The 21,277-nt window shown below is 34.3% G+C and overlaps 1 protein-coding gene across 1 annotated transcript in view; it reads right to left on the bottom strand.

Moving 5' to 3' along the window:
* Positions 1-815: 815 nt before the first annotated feature.
* The window catches only part of LOC133184261 (uncharacterized), a 28,354-nt gene continuing 7,892 nt past the window's right edge, over positions 816-21,277 (bottom strand). The window contains exons 2-14 of the mRNA XM_061319235.1: positions 10,984-11,125; positions 9,952-10,019; positions 6,801-6,881; positions 6,521-6,694; positions 6,198-6,307; positions 5,851-5,953; positions 4,821-5,085; positions 4,326-4,396; positions 4,095-4,169; positions 3,758-3,913; positions 3,495-3,589; positions 3,102-3,210; positions 816-2,868 (exon numbers count right to left, since the gene is read on the bottom strand). Coding sequence (XP_061175219.1) covers positions 2,657-2,868; positions 3,102-3,210; positions 3,495-3,589; positions 3,758-3,913; positions 4,095-4,169; positions 4,326-4,396; positions 4,821-5,085; positions 5,851-5,953; positions 6,198-6,307; positions 6,521-6,694; positions 6,801-6,881; positions 9,952-10,019; positions 10,984-11,125 — 1,661 coding nt within the window. The 3' untranslated portion in view covers positions 816-2,656. The remainder of the gene's footprint in view (positions 2,869-3,101; positions 3,211-3,494; positions 3,590-3,757; positions 3,914-4,094; positions 4,170-4,325; positions 4,397-4,820; positions 5,086-5,850; positions 5,954-6,197; positions 6,308-6,520; positions 6,695-6,800; positions 6,882-9,951; positions 10,020-10,983; positions 11,126-21,277) is intronic.

The raw sequence follows: 21,277 nt of genomic DNA, 5'->3' as shown, positions 1-21,277 counted from the left end.
TTCAATTCCAAAACCAGTTCTGGAACAATTCCTGTCGCTTTAACTCCAAAACTACTGCTGAGCAATTCCTGTCGCTTCTACTCCGAAAAAAAATAGGCTTTCAAGAATGAGCAAGAAGTATAGCAGTACGTCATGTGCAGTATTATATATTTATTGACTTGGTTCGAGAGCAACATGCGTTTTGTCGGACCCAAGAACAAAACTGTTTGCCTTCGACTGAAGACAAAATTTGGTTCGAGGGGTCAACAAAATGCAATTTGCCCAAAAACACTGTCAATAAATGTTTTGTTATTCCTTTTACCTTTTATTTTGACATACATTGTAGTTGTATCTTGCGCTGGCTTCCATGTTTGCGATAATTGACAAGATATAACTGATTTCACATACAGAGTGACGTAAAAAAAAAAACCCAAAGCGGTCCAATATCTCATTGACAGGTCCAATGTCTCACTCAGCGGTCAAACATCATTTGGGGGGGGGGGGGGGCATCAGTAAAACATTGGAAATTTTTAGACTTTTTAAAGTATAGATTAATATACGGAAGAATTTTTAAAGGTATAACAAAAGCCTTTGAATATAAATTTCAAATAAGTGACACTTCCCTAAAAAATTTTGCACGTTAGTATACTAGTATAAGATATTACTCAAGGAAAAACATTTGTATCAACATTTCCTGCCCTATTTTCCCCCTTTATAAAGATTCTCATATAGAATCCATCTTAAGGCTTTTAAATACAATGTACATGTAGTATTATAAATTATGGTGTTACAAAATACATGTATTCAAAGCCTGTAATTCGAAAACAACAAAAGTAGTTTGTTTATTTTTTATATCTCATTTTTATAATAAGTAATGTACAATTTTACAATATATCAATTTGTCACAACTTTCATTTTTCACCTTCTATATCGTAACAACAGAAATGAAAGTACTGACACATAGCGTTTATACCTCCTCATAAAAACAAAACAAAAAATACAATATTACGTCAAGACATTCATTCATACTATTGGCACTGGTTAAAACTTCTTATGAAACATGACAGTGCAATCACTGATTTCTTAACACAAAGAAAAGCATTAGATCTTTGGCTGAACAGAAAGTGGCTTTTACAAAATTAAAAATAAAACTTTTGCTACCACGAGAGGCGTTCCTGTTGAATAATTGAATACTGAAAGTTTGTGTCATATTTGATTGCAAAATACAGTATATAGGATAAATTTGTTGGGGGGGGGGGGGGGGAGACTTTTTCTAATACTGCAAAAACCCCGTTTATTTTACAAAGGCCGAGCTAACTAAGGAGTACAAAAGGACGGTAGTAAAAAAAAGGACACGATTTTTTTAAAAAATAAAACAAAAATTATTAACATGAATATTTTATCTTTGTTAGAAACATTAAGCTTTCTTATTTTCAAATAATTCGAGTTAAAATAGCAAGATATCCGAATCTTCTAGAGTGAACGTAGAACTTTCATCGAAATTTTAAGAAGGATACAATTGAACACAATTAAAAAGAATGAAATGTTCACATGCACATACAGATAACATATTAATTAACAATCATCTCATATGATTAACACATCCACTCTATACATGTACTCTATCCCTGTCATCCGTCATGAACAAATCATGATAAACAGAATTAACTCAGGGTTCTTCGTTGCAAAAAATACATGTGATATAATAATAGTTACAGAACATAATCTACTGAAGTATTTAAAGTATTATGCTTTTGGTGTAGAATAACACATTTTTTTTTCTTGTATATGAATATAATGCACAATGTTTTGCTGCTTTCTATTGCACACAAAAAAAACCATTTCAATGTCAGTATATTGTTACATACGTACAGGAATGTTGAGGTGTCAAAAACACAAGGTTAATTAGCATTCCTTTCATACTTTCAGGGAATGTAGGCAATTTTTTTTTTTATCGTTGTGTGGCAAAATATCCAGAATTATTATTTTTGTTATCTATTCCCGAGTATTATTTCAGATGAGAATTTTACTTTTACTTATAATCTCATTTAATACTTTAAGCAAATATATAGTTATATTCCAGCAAACTACATTGATAATTATGACACTGAAATGTAACAATTTAGATTGATATGGTGGGAATGACAAAAGCAGCGCTTGCAATGAATTAAAATTTACAGATCTGTATCATATAATTAATAATGAGATCCAACAAAAATAATTTTAGCACCGCGTCTTAGTACCGCCATGACTGGGACTAAAAGCACGAAAAAAAAAATAAATATATCACAATCATGTTCTTCCTTTGGACACTCGGAAATGTTCCAAGGATTCCACTTCCGGTCTTGAACCGGTAGCACTATTGGCAAGTTAATGCGGCAAGTTTGTCCATTACTAGATCTCTTTTTTTAATCGAACCTTTGAAATATATTAGGTTTCTTGTAAAGATTATGCCATTTAGTTTGCTCTATGTCCTGCCAAGAGCTCAAGGATTATGCTGTTATACGAGTATTCCTTTCTAATGTTTGCGGCTTGGAACCGACATGAAGGTAGATGATGCTGATTGGTCTGATACTTTGTATCACGTGATTTGCAATGGAATGACGTCACATCTTGTTTAGCACTTGAGCAGGAGGCAATTTTACAGAATAAAAAGAGACTTTTTTTCTCTCAACTATCACCTGACCATGAAATATAGTGTCACAAAAGATAGAAATAAAACGACGAACGATAAGGAAAGATTTACACTGGAGTTATCGGCGTTAATGATGCCTTCAGATCCCTGAATGCGATTGGTCCCCCCTCTGTCGGGAGAAATTTTCGTTCGATCTGAAGTTATTCCACTTGGACTTTCAGTGATAGACGGGTGTGTGTTTGGATTGCACTCACCTACAATAATATATCCTCATTAGTTTATAATTCTAAATAAACCCAATAAGAAACTCGATAACATCTGAAAAGATCATTAACAAAATTAAAATTTAATATCGCCCACTAAGCATGCTTATTAAGAATGCTTTGACGTATTCATTAAATCTTGGAATAAACGCGTAGGATAGAGGACGTAAACTTCAATTAGAGAGAGTAGGACAAGGGGACTTGAAAAGGAATCGTTAACAAACCTTTTGGTGTAAACAACAAGTAATTGATGGACGATCTACTGACTGTTGTTTTTCTCATGCAGTATTCATCCTCCTGTACGTCTATCCCAGCGCTTGTGACTGTGAAAGACTGGAAAATCCGAAATAAAGCATTCCCTTTACTAATTAACTTTACAAAGAGCCCTAAGAAAAGCACAGTCTAAGTGAACAGCACTTTTTTTTTCAGTTTGAAAAACCAGCAGCAATAGCATATAGCATGACTAAATACATTAAAAAAAGATGTACTGGCCATATTTGATTACTTTATTAGAAGATTACCAAAACGAACTAAAACAAGGACTTGGGGGTATTTCTGTGTTTTGTTTTCCTGATATATTGGCTTTGAGATATGGCTTTAAATAAATCCAAACTTACGAGACACATGGCTGGCTTCAGTAGTTTCGGAGACTGAACGATAACGTAGTGAGTTCGACCATCTATCCAGTCGGACAAGCATCTCCATATGTTCACTACGAAATAAAACAGGTCAACTTACTTATTTTATAGAAAAGATAAATATTCAACATTCTAAAGTAAAATTCAATCTTTTTAATTTTTATAAGTTCAAGTTATGAAATGCATAAATACTTAAACTTTGTTTATAGTTCATATAGACGAATCATGCGAAGAGAACAAACCTGATTCAAGATTAACAGGACATTTTTTCTGGATAACAATTTCTTGAGGCGTGCTACACCCTATTATGAATTGACCCCCACAGTCTGAAGTCTTGTCCGTGAACTTAAAGCTACCAACTGCATCCGCCGGGCATTTCCTTGGTTTTACGTCATCGGCTGAAACGTCAATATTATTTAATATTTAGTTTTATCAGATTTTTTAACCAGTAAGTTTCCTTTACATTCGAGTTCAGGTAAACAATGGACAACAAGTAATAAACACATCTGTGTGGTATATATAAAATATGTTGCGTTTGTTACCTTGCAAAACACAATAGCAAGACAAAATATCACTCACCAATCAATATTCGTTTTTCTCCTGTTGTGAAAGTTTTGTCATCACAGGCATTGAATTCGTCATTAAATGGTTGTCCTTTAACAAATGAAAAAAAATAAATAAAACATGGAATACATTAATTTTCTTGACAGTTTTCATCTAAAACTGATGTCAACATTTTCTAATTGCTTAAAATTTTACTTTCGCATTTCAGAACATATTCACTTTATTTTTTACAGTATAAGTATCTACCTAGCTCCATTTCCAAAACTTTGCCATCGGAATCCCTCTGCTTTATTCGTAAACATCTGTATTTTGATTCACTGTAATATTACGAGAAGAGTTATTTTATGTGAGCATGTGGTTCTTCTGACATTTCAATTCCATTTTTTGCAAAGTTGGAACGTCCTAAAATATTAGTATATACGCCAGAAAACTGTTAATTTTATCATGAACACGTCAAAATCATAGATTTATTGCAGTTCGGGCTCCGTACATAAAATTGAGATAGCGGCAAAAAAGTTTCCATTATCCTCTATGTGCAATTTAATTCTTCTGTAAAATGTATGGATAAAGATATTCAAATTCAAAAATTACTTCATAAGTTTAGATTTGTATCACTGAACCTTAAGTATTTTTTAATCAACTTTGACCTTTTGGGCTAATTTACATATTGTTCGACTCTGTAAAAGTTTTACCATATTGAAATATTTCTATAAGAAAAAATAGTCCATTTTTGATAAGTACCATTCGCTAGTCGTTGTGTATACAACATATTTGTGAACATCTCCGATTCCACTATGAGATGTCCTACAGCGCATGACAAGTTTGACCTCGTTACTTCCGCTTTCGTCTGCGTTCAGCGAGTAGCTTGGGTATGTGTCCTTAATTCTGATCACTTGCATCTGATCATCTACAACTAACTGTGTCCTTCCTGATAGGTCTCTCCAAACTTTTCTAAACTCAAATATGGCTGGAAATCGACATTGCATGGGGGGAGTTGGGAATCGTTCTGTAAAAAGCAGATATCAGAGTATGTCGAGCTTTATGAAAGTGAAATGATGAAATGCAAATGAAAAGTTGGTAAAAATATTGAAATGTATGGATATGAATGTTTCAGAAAAAGTTAGCACGCAACGTTACAATATTTTACAAAAAAATCCCTCAGTTATGTATGAACTTGGCTCCAATGCGACAAAACCATAAAGAAAACGTTTAGCGATGCTTCCATTTGAATATCGCCATCGGAGGAATCTAGACAAAAACATTTATTTTCCTCTACGAGATAGAGGTCCCGCATGGCGTGGCATGCGTAGCATAAAACAGATGCAGCATCAGAAAGCATCAAACGGTTAAGGCAAAAAGAAGAGTCCCTCCCAAATTGATGTGGTAATATATCACGGGAATATTTACTAGGTAATATACACAGCTGGAGAGGGTTATGTAATCAACACGTTTGTAGAATGCCTATCAAACATATCACTGCAGGTATCAATCAGGGGGCGATATAAACAAAGACATATTCTCTCAACACACACTTGAAGTAATACTTTTTTATGAGACTCTCAGTAGGTTTAATACCGTGTGCAGTGTCAGATTGTTGCCCAACGATTTCAGTGTTATTTGTTCATAGATTTCTTCATTTAATATAAATAAACTTGAATTATTTGTTGATTACATTTGTAATCGTTTTCAACATAAGAGCTTCGTTTATAAGCAATGGGCTGCTACCTTGCAAAGTAAAACAAAGCTTGACTGTATATGCGAATGAACTAACCTAGAGTCATTGTAGATGTCCCCACGGTGGGGCTTTGAAGCCCTTGGCAGGAAGCATCAGCTGACATAGACATATCCCCTCCGTACCCAAATAAGCTGTGCATCTGAAAATATGTTTATGTACACATAACATTATTCATATATTTATTAGAACATAAACGCCGTACCTATGTCGTTAATTCTTAATGAGAACTGAAAATTGCTCTGCAATATAATGAGAAAAGAATGCATAGTGCACTTTTAACTAATTACATAAGTTCAAGATGTGCTCTTTAGAATGCATTATCGACACGGAAAACCCTTGAAGCATAAGTATTGTTAATGCACTGCTCTGGAAAATGTACTCACAAAACATCGGTACATATCGGCTCTGTCTGAAAGCTCCTCAGAACCACTAAATCTTCCATACAAATACTTTTCCCCATTCTCCCAAGTGGCTAAACATTGGAAATAAACCTCTGAAATGATACAATTCCTTCGTGTTTGGTAAGATTTTCCAGACATCCATGGGTAGCACTATTTGAGATACATTTATACTTAAAAACTCACGAGACAAGAATCCTTTCATGAAAATGGTCTTTTTGAAATATTCATTAAAAAAAACAACAAAATTGATACCTCCACCCCAAAATGTGAAAATATTCATTGTGAATGATGTTTGAAATATGCACCTTTTTCTTCGGTATCTGGAATGCCTTGACATTCTTTGTAAACGAATTTAAATTTGGACTCATCAGCGCATGCGTGAATTTCAGACTGAGGATTGCTGCATGGCCCCCTTCCGTTTTTAGTATAGGAAAAGGAGTATCTTCCCTGAAAAGGACATTTGACGGGACTTCCAGGCACTAGAAGTAAAAGAAAAAATGTTTACATCAAAGTTTACTGGGTGTAGCAAATTCTATTTATCAAATATCTGATCAGTAAAGAGCAAATGCAGAACTATCATTTTACCTTTGACTATGGTATGGAGAGGATAGTCTCCGTTAATACTACGGCATGCTACTTCTAAAGATTTCTCCCTTTGACAGTAGCCTACAAATACAAAGATTGAATACTTTCATGAATGTAGTTCGTTTCATACACATGTTTGTCGTACAGAATAATCATTTTTGGTATGTTGTATAAATTGAGTAAAGAAAGAAACAAATGTATCACTGCTAACGACCAAAAGTATACTATGTCTCTGACAAAAATATTCCTGACACGATTATTATAAATTGAATGAAAAAAAACTTAACTTTTATAAAAAATATAGTGATATGAATCTAAGGATACAGTATTCAATGTTGAGGTTATATGATGTATGCAAAAATCTACATCGAACTAATTCCAGTGGGCGGAAGAATATTTTTGATGAAGGAGGGGAAGTGGTGTGGTACTTCAAAGATGAAAGAAACCATTCATTGAACGGTCTATAATAAGTCTGTATTCATTAAGGGAGATTTTTAGAATCGTTCGACATTTTACATTTGCAATAACCGTTTCCATTGAAATTCCTGAAAACGCACAGGAACATGGTAATAAAATTCATCCGCCTTCCGCTGCCAAAAAAAAAAAATCTTCTAAAAAGTATGATTTCTTTTTTCGGATCATTAAATAAATTTCTCGTCTTTAATAAAGGTCTCAACAATCCGTTGTTGCCTCATTATTGATGACATATATTAGAGGATAACAAAGATAATTTCTTATATCTTCGTGACGTACATTAGTCTACGACATCAAACATCTTAAGGGTAATTATTTCTCTCATTTTCCTTGTTTATTTCGAATTTATCATCTTGTATTGGTGAAATACACTGCCTGGAAAAAAGTAATTATGGTATAACATTGGATCGAGGGGGAAACACTGCCATCCGAAAGTGTTTTCTGCTGTGCAGGTTTTATCGTAGACGATAATTTGATCTTACATACAAATCAATGGCCATGAATCTCCGCTTACTACTTTATGGACCATTATTGATTTTTGAGGAAATCAGTCCCCGATCTTGATGTATAACACTCATTTCTTTCACCAGATTTATGCTCAATGCTACTTAATAAATACAAAAAACCAGTAATATGCAAAGTGTACGGACAGATGACGGACAGCTGCCAGCGAGCCCACAAAATCATTAGACCCTCAGAACTCGCTAGAGGCTTTATGAACAAAACAAAAATAGAGAAGATCTCTCTAACATGGAAGCTTAATTTCATCGCTTTATTGGGCACAATTATTTTGTCTTTTTCTGAGCAGCGTACGGTTTTAAGTTTTAGTCCTCTGGGCATAGAAAGCACTATGCTCTGTCCTTTTTTTTTCTCACATCTAGTCACGTGCTGATGGCAAAAAGATGGACTGGAAATCTAAGTCGGTCAAACGCTTGACGAAACGTGTAAATGAATTAAAGAACAAACATCACATGTAAAACGACACGAATGACCCTTCGAGAGCGTGCACGAGACTTGCCGAGAGTGTCTAACTGGACATGGTCCGATGTACAAGACGTATATGATGACTTGACCCGTATTTATGCTTCATTTGCAGTAATTGACAATTTTTGCAGCTAATGTGCAAAGGCCCAGTGACCCAAATTCACATTTTTCAAACTTGATTTCTTTTAGTTGCAAAAATCGAAGTTGAAGAGACGTATCTCACATAGCCTATAATTTGTTTTGAGAATGTCTGTTGAAAGGGCAATTACGATCTCATTGAAAAAAAATCATAAAAATAACTTGAAATAATTTCTACATTGATGGCGAATGCAAATTATGACCCATTCATCCGGTTAGAAAGCGATAGATAACATATGGTACTTAGAAATCGGTCGAACTACGGACTGATGACAAAAATAGGGAAGAACCACGCACAGTCTCATTACAGTATCTCAAGCAACACATGTAAGAGTATGAAGATCTACTTATATTATTAGAATGTCTGCTGCACAAACACAATCTGCCCTTAAAAGACAGAAAATGTCTCTCTGTATCAAGCATAATAGTTCCATTTATTGTCTACAGTATATTTATGGAATTGCATATAATAGGGTTTCTATCAGCAAAAGGAGGATAAGTAGACGATTTCAATTATTCCAGTGAATCGAAAACATATTGCCTTCGAAATGTATCACTCCATTTCTTAATTTGATGTTCAAAATCTAACCTGAGTTTAATACAAACTTTCAAATGTACGCCATTTCCCCCTCAGGCCTTTGTTCATTTTTAATTATTTATGGCATCGCCATGTAAAAAGCATAGTATTCCCCCGAGTTTTCTCTGTCGCAGCTTACATTTTGAAGACAAAAAAACTTTGACTGCCATTCGGGATATTACTCAATTATCGAGAACCAAGTGTTAATCCCGTCTTTGTTTCTGTATATGTATGCGAAATCTTTTTTTGTTAGCTCGCTACACCCCAGAGACTTTCCGAGTATTATAAATGTCCTTAGACAGAGAAATGGGTAACTCAATTAGAACCTTTTAAAAACGCCTAACGATTTATTGGAAACATGCTGCACAAATGCCGAGTGGAAGTGCGCTATACGATCCTGGAAAAAACATTTTTTGTTTAAAGACTGTCTATCCCTCTGGGTGGTATGGGCTGCTAATTATTGGCAGGGGTTTTAAACTTCTTAAAATTCTTTTAATTTCGACACTTATTATTGTTCGTGAAATAAATTGCTTAACATTAAGTGACAATTAACCAATATTTTTCTTATTTTTTTATATATCAGGTAAATTTTTATTTTCATATCACGTGGAAAGAAGTCAGACATTTTGCAAACTTTACTTAAATACAGCTGGCATGGAAGGATATCTGTAAATTAATTAAAGTGATGGCAAGCCCGACGAACAAAGAGATTTTTAAAAATATTTTTAGATGGAATTAACTATGAATATCATAATTTATATTGTAAGTCTCAGTCTTTCAGTAATGTACAACCGTCTTTCTCCAAGAAATTATGCAACTGTTTTCTAACTAAGTAATGGGTTATTTGAAAACTTTGTGATTCGTCATTCAGCGCACGGTAGCCATATACATGCATATAACTATTGTTATTGCATTTAAAGTTGGAACCCAAAACCCTTCATAAAATGAAACCAAAAGAAAAACAGAAAATCTACTCACTTTCTTTATATTGAATTACATTCTGGTGCCAAGCGTTGATAACAAGACACCTATAACATTCCTGGTCCCTGAAAATAATTAATAATACAAAAAATAAAAACCTGCCAAGATTTTTAGATTGACCAATAAGATAAAGCTACAAAGCAATAAGATAAGAAAAAGAGGGAAAAAAACTATTTTGGCATTTACGAGATTTTGTTGATCATAAAACAGTTATCGAAAGCGAGATGCCGTTAAAAAAAAACTGCAAACCGCTTAACATTTATTTTACACTTGGTAGTAAGCGATAGCATTTTTTGGGGGAAACTAATAAGTGAGTGTGTTTTCTGGTCAGTTTCAATTGTATTGACATAAATGTCAAAAATTTAGAATAAATCCATCGAAAATACAACAGATCATCTTAGTTTGTCTCTCAAATCTACATCTCTCTTTATTTTTAGATACAGAAATAACTATACAATTGTTGATTGGATATCTAAAGTGCTTCTCGTAAAAAAAATATTATCTAAATGGTGTGGTAATAAAACTACATAGCGTCGTACCATTATAACTCTAAGCCACATACTCAAAATTCAATATAACAAAAGCTATGATAACAAATGGTTCTCTGGCGCGAACTTTCTCAAGGAATATTACTTTGCACGTGCAAGAATGAAAAATGCCAACGAGAAATATTTGTTTATCAAATAACATCAAATTTCATACTTCAGTTGGGAAAAAAATTATTTACAAGTCTTGAGTTCAGACAATTCATCTGAAGTGCAACACCAGTAACAATTTCAATACGCTAACGTTCTTGAAATTTTATCTTAACGTATTCTTTCAAAGTGACCAATTGTCTACTCAGTTGACTTCTTTATTATGTCTAGAAAAAACAGATTGATCCCAAAAAACAATAAATGAAAGCTATGTATATTCCTTTTCGAAAATTCAATTACTGGTTCTTATTCAATTTCCGACCTTTGGGGACCAGCTAACTAACTTAATAGACGCAGACGACATGATTTGGACGAAGCAGACGTTGATTAATACCTGTTTGAAACCACGAATTTATTTCCCACGTTCTCAATGCAAACACCCTTTCTGGAGATTTCTCTTTCCGATATGGACAGCTCTCCAAAAACGTTCTGGTACCAGGAACCATGCCACTCCCTTGGAAATGTGCAAGCAAACACTACAAAACACAAGAAATAAGTCATTAATACTAAAAGACATGGAGAATTCAATTTGCTCCCAGACCAAGGAATTACAAGAATAATATCTGTGAAGGAGACAAAGAAAATGCATTCATAACAATTAAAATGTAATACACAAGGACATCTAAACTTGACGAAAGATTAAGTAAGGCGACGAGTGATAAAACGGCCACCATCTTGCTCGTAATTGGAAGTCAGACGGCTTCCGTTTTTTTCTCAGTAACAGATGTTGAAATGACTTTTATATCAAAGTTGTTATATTGTTACGTTTATATGAGCGGATGTTAATGAAAATCAAGTCCAGGAACAGTTTGTTTTCCCCTTGTGTCACAATTACAGATGTTCTTAACACCAACGAAAACTCAAAATTTGTACATTGGCTGGGATAGGACATGGTATGAGAATTGTATTTCGTGGCCACAAATTAATTTTTATAAAAAAAAAAAAATCGTGCCATGTTCTTTACCAGTCACCGTAAAATTGGGCGAGTTTGATCATTTTCAAGGAGTTTTTCTTTTTAAAGAAAACATTAAACGCATGGTTATATTGCTTCAACGTTTTTAGTGTAGGTGTCTCATTCAAAACTATGTGGACCATTCTGAGTTCAGCGATATGAACAACAAAAAATTCTTTAAAAATGTCATGAAGTGCATGACGTTCTGCAAATTCATTAAGAACATGTCACCGGATGACAGCAGACGTGATCTGATTTTTGAAACAACCCGGCCTTCGTCTTTGATATTTGATCTATTTATTGAATTCTAAAATTCATTATATTTGTGGTATTCAGATATGCAAAGTGTGTACCTCGACTCGAATGGGCCTTTAAATAGAATAGACTTTTATACATATTCTTTAAATTTTCTAAAGCTATTTTTCTGAAATTACGAACTCGTTACTCTAATGTTACCTTGTAAGATAATATAGGAAACCACATTTCTACAATAGAGTCTTATGAGAAATAATATATTTTTGAGGCGGTTTGCTGCAGTATAACTGATGCTGGTGTCAGAAATCTTGGTTTTGATGAATCGAGAATCTCTACCACATCACTTCAAAAGATGCTCGAGTTTCTCATTGACAATATCTATGTAGTTTTTGGAGACCAGGTCTTCCAACAATCTGTTGGAATTCCCAAGGGTACTATCCCATCATTAACAAACATGTTTTTTTTTTATTAATATGAAGCAGAATTTATTCAAAAACGTGAAAAGAAGTTTCTTGCTGTGGCCTTCAATTCTGCATTTAGATATATCGATGACGTTATATATAGCATTTTCATTCCTACTTTGATTCGATATGTCCCATTGAACTCGAAATAAAAGACACCACAGAGTCTGACACATCTGTTTCAATTATTTATTTAGAGAACAACATTGATGGCAAACTAACAACTAAACTTTATGATATACGTGACGACTTCAACTTTTCTACCGTCTACTTCCCTTATTTATGTAGCAATATACCACTATCACCTGAATATGGAGTTTATGTCTCCCAGTTGATTCGATACGCAGAGCATGTTCTATGTCCGAACAATATCTGACGCGAGACAGGCTATTGAGGAATAAGTTGATGATATAAGGATATCAACATCGATTAAAGTCAGCATTTCGCAAATTCTATGGTCAATTCAATGACCTTGTTAGCAAATAATATATATGTCTTTCATACGAATTGTTAGGTCATTATTTTTACATTGTATTGTCTGCAGATTTTTCTGTTTACCCAATTATGACTAGGAGCACACAGCAGGTGTGACCAGTCGAGAGGGGCTGTTTACTCCTCCAGGGCACCTATCCCATCTCTGTTTTCAGAGGACGGGGCATCCGTGTTGGCTCTGCTCACAATCTGCATTGTTTCAATGGATTCTTGAACATGATCACTATTCGCTATCTTCACATTTCATTCATCTAACGAACGATATAAACCATTAAGGTCTCTCTTTCCCCTGACAGAAATGTTTAAAATAAAAAAATTCTATTCTCTTGAAGTATTCATTATGGTTTACGTAATACAAATATTCGAGAAGCATTTGACAGACGTTTATTAGACGTGGCACAGAAAATCATTTTATGACTTCGCCACTAAAAGTCACATCTTCGTATTCTAAGGATGAGTGACTTGAATAAAAACTGACGGAAGCAGGTGCTTCGTTTTCCCGCCATAGACATCCGATCTTCTGCAAACAACTGGGCTGGTTTCCGAATTTTTTAAAAAGTTTTTTCCCTATAATTGTTCAGAGACGTGTAGGATTTCGACCTGAATACAGACTGATAGAAAAGTTTGAAATCCAGTATTTTTTATTTTTGGTTTTTATGCGGTCTTAACATCATGGTGGAAGAGAAATAAATCACAGAATGACAGCTAATGTTTTTTACTGAATGAGTGCAACAATTTGGTCATTTAAAACGAAGAAGAAACCATGGAGAAGGGTTATTTATTTACTTATTAATGCATAAATTATGCAAGATTTGAAACAAAATCGGCTTACTGCACAAAAAATGCATATGATTTGAAATGTATTCCTGTATATTCGTGCACACACATGCAACGAGGGGTAATGGATTCACAAACACTGGCACCTTTGACTGGATGTAGCAGATGCTTAATAATATACTCTGAAGTAATTCTCTTTATCCGATAACTCGATTTACATAGAAGTCAATTTAACGAATTTTATTTTCAAACTTTGCCACCTTCTGAAGAAAGGGGTGTTTTAAAATTATGATTGGCTCTACAGTAAACCTCTTAAGTGAATAAAATACTTTTGTAATTATTAAACTTAATTATTAACCTTCTTTAAAAAGAAATATTATTGTCATCTCAGAAAATCTTAACAATATGCAGAATTACAGACGACAAACATAATAATTACAATACTTTATATGAATGTTATAAAAACTGTATGAAGTTACACCGTGCATCTATTATATTTCATTATGGACACGTGTGTTCGTTCTTTTCTTCTCAGTTTATAGAAAAAAGGATACATTACTCAAGCATTATAAATACCAGTGTGATAAACCTTTTTGCCATCGACGATACAAAGGGTTTTGATAAGGCGTTTTGATTGAAATTATGTTTACTTAGAGGAACGGGGATCGATTCCTATAGTAATCAAAGTAATTATGTGATTTGATATTGACCAATCGGGTGTTGATTGAGCAATAATTGGATCATACCAGAAATGTGTATTTGCAATTCCGCAGCAAATGAAATCGATTAATATTGCAGTGGTCGCATTCTCATAATTCGCATTTTTTGCGCGATTCTGGCGAGCGGTAATGACAATGTGACGACAGGTCGACATCTTGGGAGAATTACTCGGTTTGTTTTAGATATTACTCTCGGTAAGAGAACTTCCGCCCGTGCACGTGAGAATAGCGTCCAGTAGAGACGAAATAATGAAATATTTAGTGTCCGTGTCAATTTGACTTCTACTTGATTGTGAACCCTTCCTGTCGTAGTGGCGATGCGGATTGATTGGGGGGAAATCACGAAAGCTACCTGGGTCCCGATCGGCAAATCCAATAAATAAATCATATTAAAGAAAATCAGAGTCTACCAAGAGATGAAAAAATGCTTATTCTTCCAACACAAGAGCATGTAGATGTTCTTAATGAAGTGATATTTTTTTGAATTATATATTCCACATGCAAGAAAGCGATGAAAAGTTGATGAATACTAGTACTACTTCTGACATCAGGTATGAATACTATGAACACAAGAGAGTCGAAACACATCAGGATCCTTAAATAATTTCATATGGGGGTCAAGTATTCCTAAATAAAATTTTAGAAGAAAAGAGGTTAGAGGAATAGCTTGCATTCACAATTTTAGTTAATAACCACCTTTTTCTCTCTCCCCCCTCCATTCCAATTATACCAATGTTCGTTACAAAATTGATTCACGTTTTATGCAATACTATTAAATCATTCATCGAATTTCAATAAATATATTTACTCAAGGACAAAAACGACACTCTAGATACTCATTGACGAAATACACTTTCCCTTCCTTTCATCCCTACCATATATTTGAATATATCTAACCATTAATAGAATAGTAGTATGTACTTTCATTCAGTGATTTGGCACATGCAACCCAGAGAAAGCCGTAGCAGGCGTTCAAAGTTTCATTAAGTTTCTAATTTTCAAGCGAAAAAGTCAATTAAAAATCATTTATAACGGCACAGTGTGTGACATAATCAATAAAATGATTAAAAGTTTCAAGGAAGCGGAAAATTCGAGCTACGTTTCGCCGTGATTAAGAGAGGGTCTGCGCCCCATGATGACACAGTAGTGGCTTCCCCAAGGCAAACTTTGTCATTGATTGGGAGCAAACTCACATCCTTACTTTCACATGCAGACAAAAACTGCTGCTGTAACATTTTTTAGACGGATACACGTGTTTTAACGCGAATCGCAAATACTTTTGCATGGTGGATTGAGGCCTTGTTGTATCAATGCCATATAAAGCGAGCGTGTTGGCGGAAAAAAAAATCTTTGTACATGCACTCTTATGAGGAAAGCTTGGAGATATTCATGTTATTGCCATTTACAATTAAAACAAAGCACGTGCTCACATGTTAACAAATGTTCGCAAAGCTAATTGCACTCTGCACATGGGATTGTGGTTTTTCAAGTTTTCTCCATGTCCGTCTGTTTTTCAAAACCCATAATTGAATATTGCACATTGTCACGAAAACGATCTTCTTTTTAGCAGAGTACTGATTGTTAACAATCTTTATAAATTAACTACAATACTGTCACACCCAAGTATGAGTTGAAAAAGAGCAAAGCTCTCAAATCATGCATTAAATTTGGACCTATGCAGTCTGTGACACGAAACTCAGCTGTTTATGCATGTTTCTTTTTAAGTCTACTCGAGAAAACGGCACCAGCTGTCGAAACTAAACGTTTAATATAATTCTTTTCGACCATACATTAGAAAACGAAAAAAAAAATTGTTTGCAAATGGCTAAAAATTGTTATATTGCAATATCATTAAAAAGATACACGGAACATGCATATTGTTGTTCACCGCAAAAATCGGATAAACGGGGATGGAAACACTTTACCAACTAGAATCTCAAGAGAGGCCTAAAATGAATTATTATGTTTCCCGTTGAATTATCATAGAATACGTGTCCATTAAACGGCTCTATGCTATCTAGGAAATAAACATTATATGACAAATATTGCATAACCATCTTAAGTCTGCAACGATAACTATTAAAAAGTCAAATAAAGATAGGAAGTTCAAGAACAGTACAGCTATAGACATTACGATGTAATTATGGTAATATTTTTCTTCTTCACAAGAAATAACAGGCACCGACATTTTATTTCTGTTCAATAAAACTATGCAGATACCATTGAAATGCTTACATTGAAACGAGTATCTGTTTTCACTATATTGACGCCGGTTCCTATACTGATAGAGCCCAAACTGTATAGGTGAAAAGAAATCTAGATTAACTTGCAGGCAATTAGCACGGCTGGATAATTAAGTAGATTGTAAAGGACTTTTTTGTGAAGAAAATCTCTTTTTCAATATTCAATCCTTCATTTGATTATTTTACCAGACATGAAATATATGTTCAGAGGCTGTGCATGAAAAATGTTGTAATTTTGCTGAAGGCCGTTTTCCAATTTGTCATTTTGTGCCAATCAATTCTATGTATCGAAGCAAAAAAACTCGGTTCTGAGAGGGATTCGCCGCTGATAAATTACTCCTGCAAATGACGATCGCTGCCCTAATGTTTAATTCGCATCCATCATCGGCAAGCCTCGTCAAAGTATCATCAAAAATATCTTTTCTGCTTTAGAACAATTATGTCACGAATAATATCAGATTTGGGTCCATTACTTGTCGTCTGCTTTCGATGATAGCAGCGCTACCTGATGCATGCTTTATTGATTAGGAAAATGCGCGTGAATCATGCTGAAAACTCTGAGACACGCCATAGTAATCACAATCCTGCTTTCTATCTATTTCCGATGAAACAAGGGTTTGGAGAGGTCATTATAATAATTAGAAACTCTTATTTGCTTCACCGGTTGGAAAGTTGAGTCTACCGGTGAGCGCGTGAGTAACATTCCATTTCACTTTGACGATTGCTTGCAGGAGAAGAGACATTTTCCCCCCTCATACATCATGTATATTTCAATAACTGGTATTTAAATCATAAGAAAAAAATAACCCCTAGAATATCAAAGAAATATTTGCATTAAGCAAGGATTTGTTTAGATGTTTATCTCCTGAGCTATGAATATGATTCTTCATTTGTCAAGACATACCATGTAAACTTTATTATATTAATAAATCATAAAGCAAGACATAATACTTTTGACAAGATTTTCATCATAAGAATTAATGACGCGCCTCGCATTGCACGTATACTGGAATTCATGACAAAGTGTCTAAAATAAGACTCAAACCAGTTCTGAGACGGATAACACATGTTAACCTCGAACGGGTGGTTCATAACATGAACAAAATTGTCGGCATGTAATTAACAGTATACATTGTTCCAAAATGTTGGGCATTGTATCTTTTAATGATGCATTTGTTTCCAAAGAGCATAAAATCAAAGCTTGTTGAAATAATGGGTTGCTTTGGTTAGGACAAATGTACATTTTAATTGATAGCTGGAACCTTCTTGACGAGGAAATCGTGGCTTTGATGCGGAGAAAAACATACCAGAAAACATTTCACAACTACTCTATAGAGAGGAGATCAAGGAAAAAGACTCGACTCAGACGCCCTGTCTTATCAGAATCCTATTTGACGGTAATAAGCAAAAAAATTAATAGAACATAGCACTTGCTCCAATGGGAATACTTCCCGATGCGTAAACACATCCGCTTAAAAATCACTTATCCATTCCTCTTTTTGATTCCAACACAACTCTATCTACGCTGAAACAATTCTTAAAAGGGCAAGATAAGATAAATTGAAAAAGTTTTTGGCAAATACGCGAATGCAATGGACTTCTGATCAATACTTATCCCAAGAGCCAATCAATGCGCGGTCGCAATGTACGTCTTTTGTGATAAATAAGATAAAGACAAGCGAATGAGCATTTTTGGTGCTGAGAACACTGCTTCTGTCAGATATTGTATCTTTGTGGTAGCCAGGTTATCACGAGCGTGACAAACCCGGACTAACGTTGATTGATCTACACAAATGAATCCCTGGATTTCATTGGAGATGTATCGTCGAAGCTTAAATCTGGGGAATTTGGGCCTCGCTAACAAAAAGATTTTATTAAACGTTAAGACATTCGGTCGTGCTTTTGTAATGAATGCTCATTGTTCGATCTAATGCCGATTTAAAATTCAGCAAGTTATAATAAACTAATAACGTTGAAAACTCTGCAAATGGGGATCTAACGGTAGCCATCAATCAGCGAATCACGGGGATTCAGAGAGCGTTCAAATGAACGTCTGAATCCTACGATAGTCGTAAAAACAAAATGGGAGAAAAGATTGTTATCCGCAAGATTACTGTAGGCCCAGGATAAATATAAAGAAAATAGTCACCACCATAAAATAACTGAGAAAGTCCCATCATCTGTTTTATTTTATGTCTTAAAAAATACCAGTCAATATCCATTGCTATATTGAGATGTATGGCAACAACCGCTTCGCTCATTGTCTCATTTCAAGAAATTTAGCTATAAAGGTACACTGTGCCCTTCTTCTTCAATTCACAAAAATAATTTCAGGGAATTTAGGTTAATAATTTCATAACTGGTAGGTGGTACACGTTTAGTTCTCCTAAACTCAATTAGTTTGCTAAATCCGCTTACATCTGTTTAAAAATGTTACAACTTCTTTGTCAGTTTCAAAAATTACGTCATGCTGTTTTTCAGGATGCCAATGGTAAGCTATAGTTATGAAGCACGGGGACTGACATGAACCATGCGGGCTTGCTAACTTGCTTGTCAAAAACACTACGCCTTAAAAAGTCGCTTCCGATGTTTCATTAAAAAACATAAAAGCTTCCAAATTCAAAGATTCCGTTCTTGAAAAATTAATAAAGAAGGCAGCGTCTGTTAATCTTCCTTTCATTAGGAAAAATTTCAATAAAGTTCAAATATATGACGTCAACGCCTTTGGAAATAACAATGCTTGTTAGTTTTTTTTCTCCTGAATTATGAAAGGCCAGATTGAATGGCAAAAAAAAAAAAAAAAAAAAATCTGCATTAAAAAGCCACCGGTAATGTTGGATAGAATATACATAGCTGAAAAACTAACAAAATCCGATTAATTTGCATTTGTAAATCTACTTTGTTCAGGACTTTCTTGTGTTGCTAATGCAGAGTCTCGTCTTATTTCAATATCAAATAACATGCGGATATAATACACAGAATATAATGAATGTTTTATGTGCTTCGCCACAAAGATGTCCGTGCTGGAATCAGAAAATAAGAAGTCTAAAATTATCCTGGTTGACTATTGGAGATTTTCCTTTGTGTGTCTTTCATCAGTTCTTACTTAGGTTTCAACAGCAATGATGTCTCTCTCGCAGAAGCCATAATTAGGAAAAACCTTAATCAGGGAGTTAATGAAATGCAGTGACGTCATGACGAAAGGAAATCTGAATTGTAGACCAAGTGTACTGTTAAAAACGACAGCAAACTTATTGCCTCTCAGGAGAAAATCCCCCCGAGATTGATTTATTTAAATAGAACTGTACATTTTCCTTCAGTGATTATATGTATTTAAAGAGAAAACAATCTATTTTAGGTAGAAAAAACAAAACAACATCGTCGGTCCTCCGGGGTATTTTTGCTTTCTTACAGCAAATTTAATAACCCTTCTTACACATAATACCAAATAAATACAGTTTAAAAGAAAATTGCCAAGTGCAGTATTACTAAAATTTAAAATACACTTCGTACATGTGTCTAATATTTTTTCTAATTCTGAAAAAATATGAATGATTCACAATGCGCAACAAAATAGAGAAAATACATGAAAAAGATAATAAGTGTTTAGATGGTTTCCAATTACCCGTGGTCTGTCCTTAATTTTGCTTATTTATGGAGGTTAAATAGGGGCTAGAGGTGTCAGAGCGCCAACATATTATTTTGACAACAACAAAAAAATACATGGGTGACAAATGTATATTTATTGTATAAACTACTTTATCAGAAATTTCTCTCATCCAAAGAAAGAATAAATAATAATTAAAATTATGCATTGAAAGAATGACGCATTTGGCAGTCTGGCTTTGTGTATGGATATCGTAGAATGTATCATCTTGTTCCATTTTATTACTCAGACTAGATTACGGTACATTTGTCGTAAAATGCACTAACTTATAACATTTATTGCCAAAACTGTTGTTCTTAATTATGAGCACAAATGTCGACAACGAAGATTATCATAATTTCGAGTATCTGGATGAAATTTATGAATATATGTCCTTCAAACATATGGCATAAACCCCCACACTGTAGTATTTATGGATGCCATCGTAAAAAAAAACAAAAAAAAAACATATATCCCACTGATGGCAATTGCCGTTTTGTATCTAACATTCTCACATGATGAATCTACCATTTTCAATAAAGTTTCTACGATCTCTTAATTTTATAAAGTTCCCGTGGAAATTCTTCAATGAAGCCATAACTTTGTACTTCTCTCCCATATTAAGACCGGCATAGTAATAAAAATTGACAAAAAAGCCACAAGTAATCATACTTATATACCCGCATTTATCCCGAATTTCTTCTGAATACGTTTTGTTTATGGACCATTTAAACCAATTAAAGATGCTGTACGTTGTGGATGCAGCATTGATTGGCTAGGGGCTAGGGGCCTCCGAGGAAACGCAAGGGAAGTTCAAGACAGATGGTGCCATTGGGCTTATTAAAGGATATTATACAACTCCATATCGATTGATGGTAAACCTAATTAGCTGAGACTAATAGTAAACCACAGGTACAATCTAATTAGTCCCAATTTTACTTCGGTGACAGTAGACAGATGGTGGAGATGACCCCGTGTGTCCATCTTTCATCACCAAGTCTGCGTAACAAATTGTTGTTTAGTCTAGAAATGAATATTAGCACCCTACCATTTGCTAGTCTTATTATTTTTTGTTTAAAATGT

This window comes from Saccostrea echinata, unplaced genomic scaffold, assembly GCF_033153115.1.
Source record: "Saccostrea echinata isolate AGI-Se365-2 ecotype Australia unplaced genomic scaffold, CSIRO_AGI_Sech_v1 ptg000010l, whole genome shotgun sequence".
NCBI classification, from domain to species: domain Eukaryota; kingdom Metazoa; phylum Mollusca; class Bivalvia; order Ostreida; family Ostreidae; genus Saccostrea; species Saccostrea echinata.
This window is presented reverse-complemented; position numbering and strand designations above follow the sequence as displayed.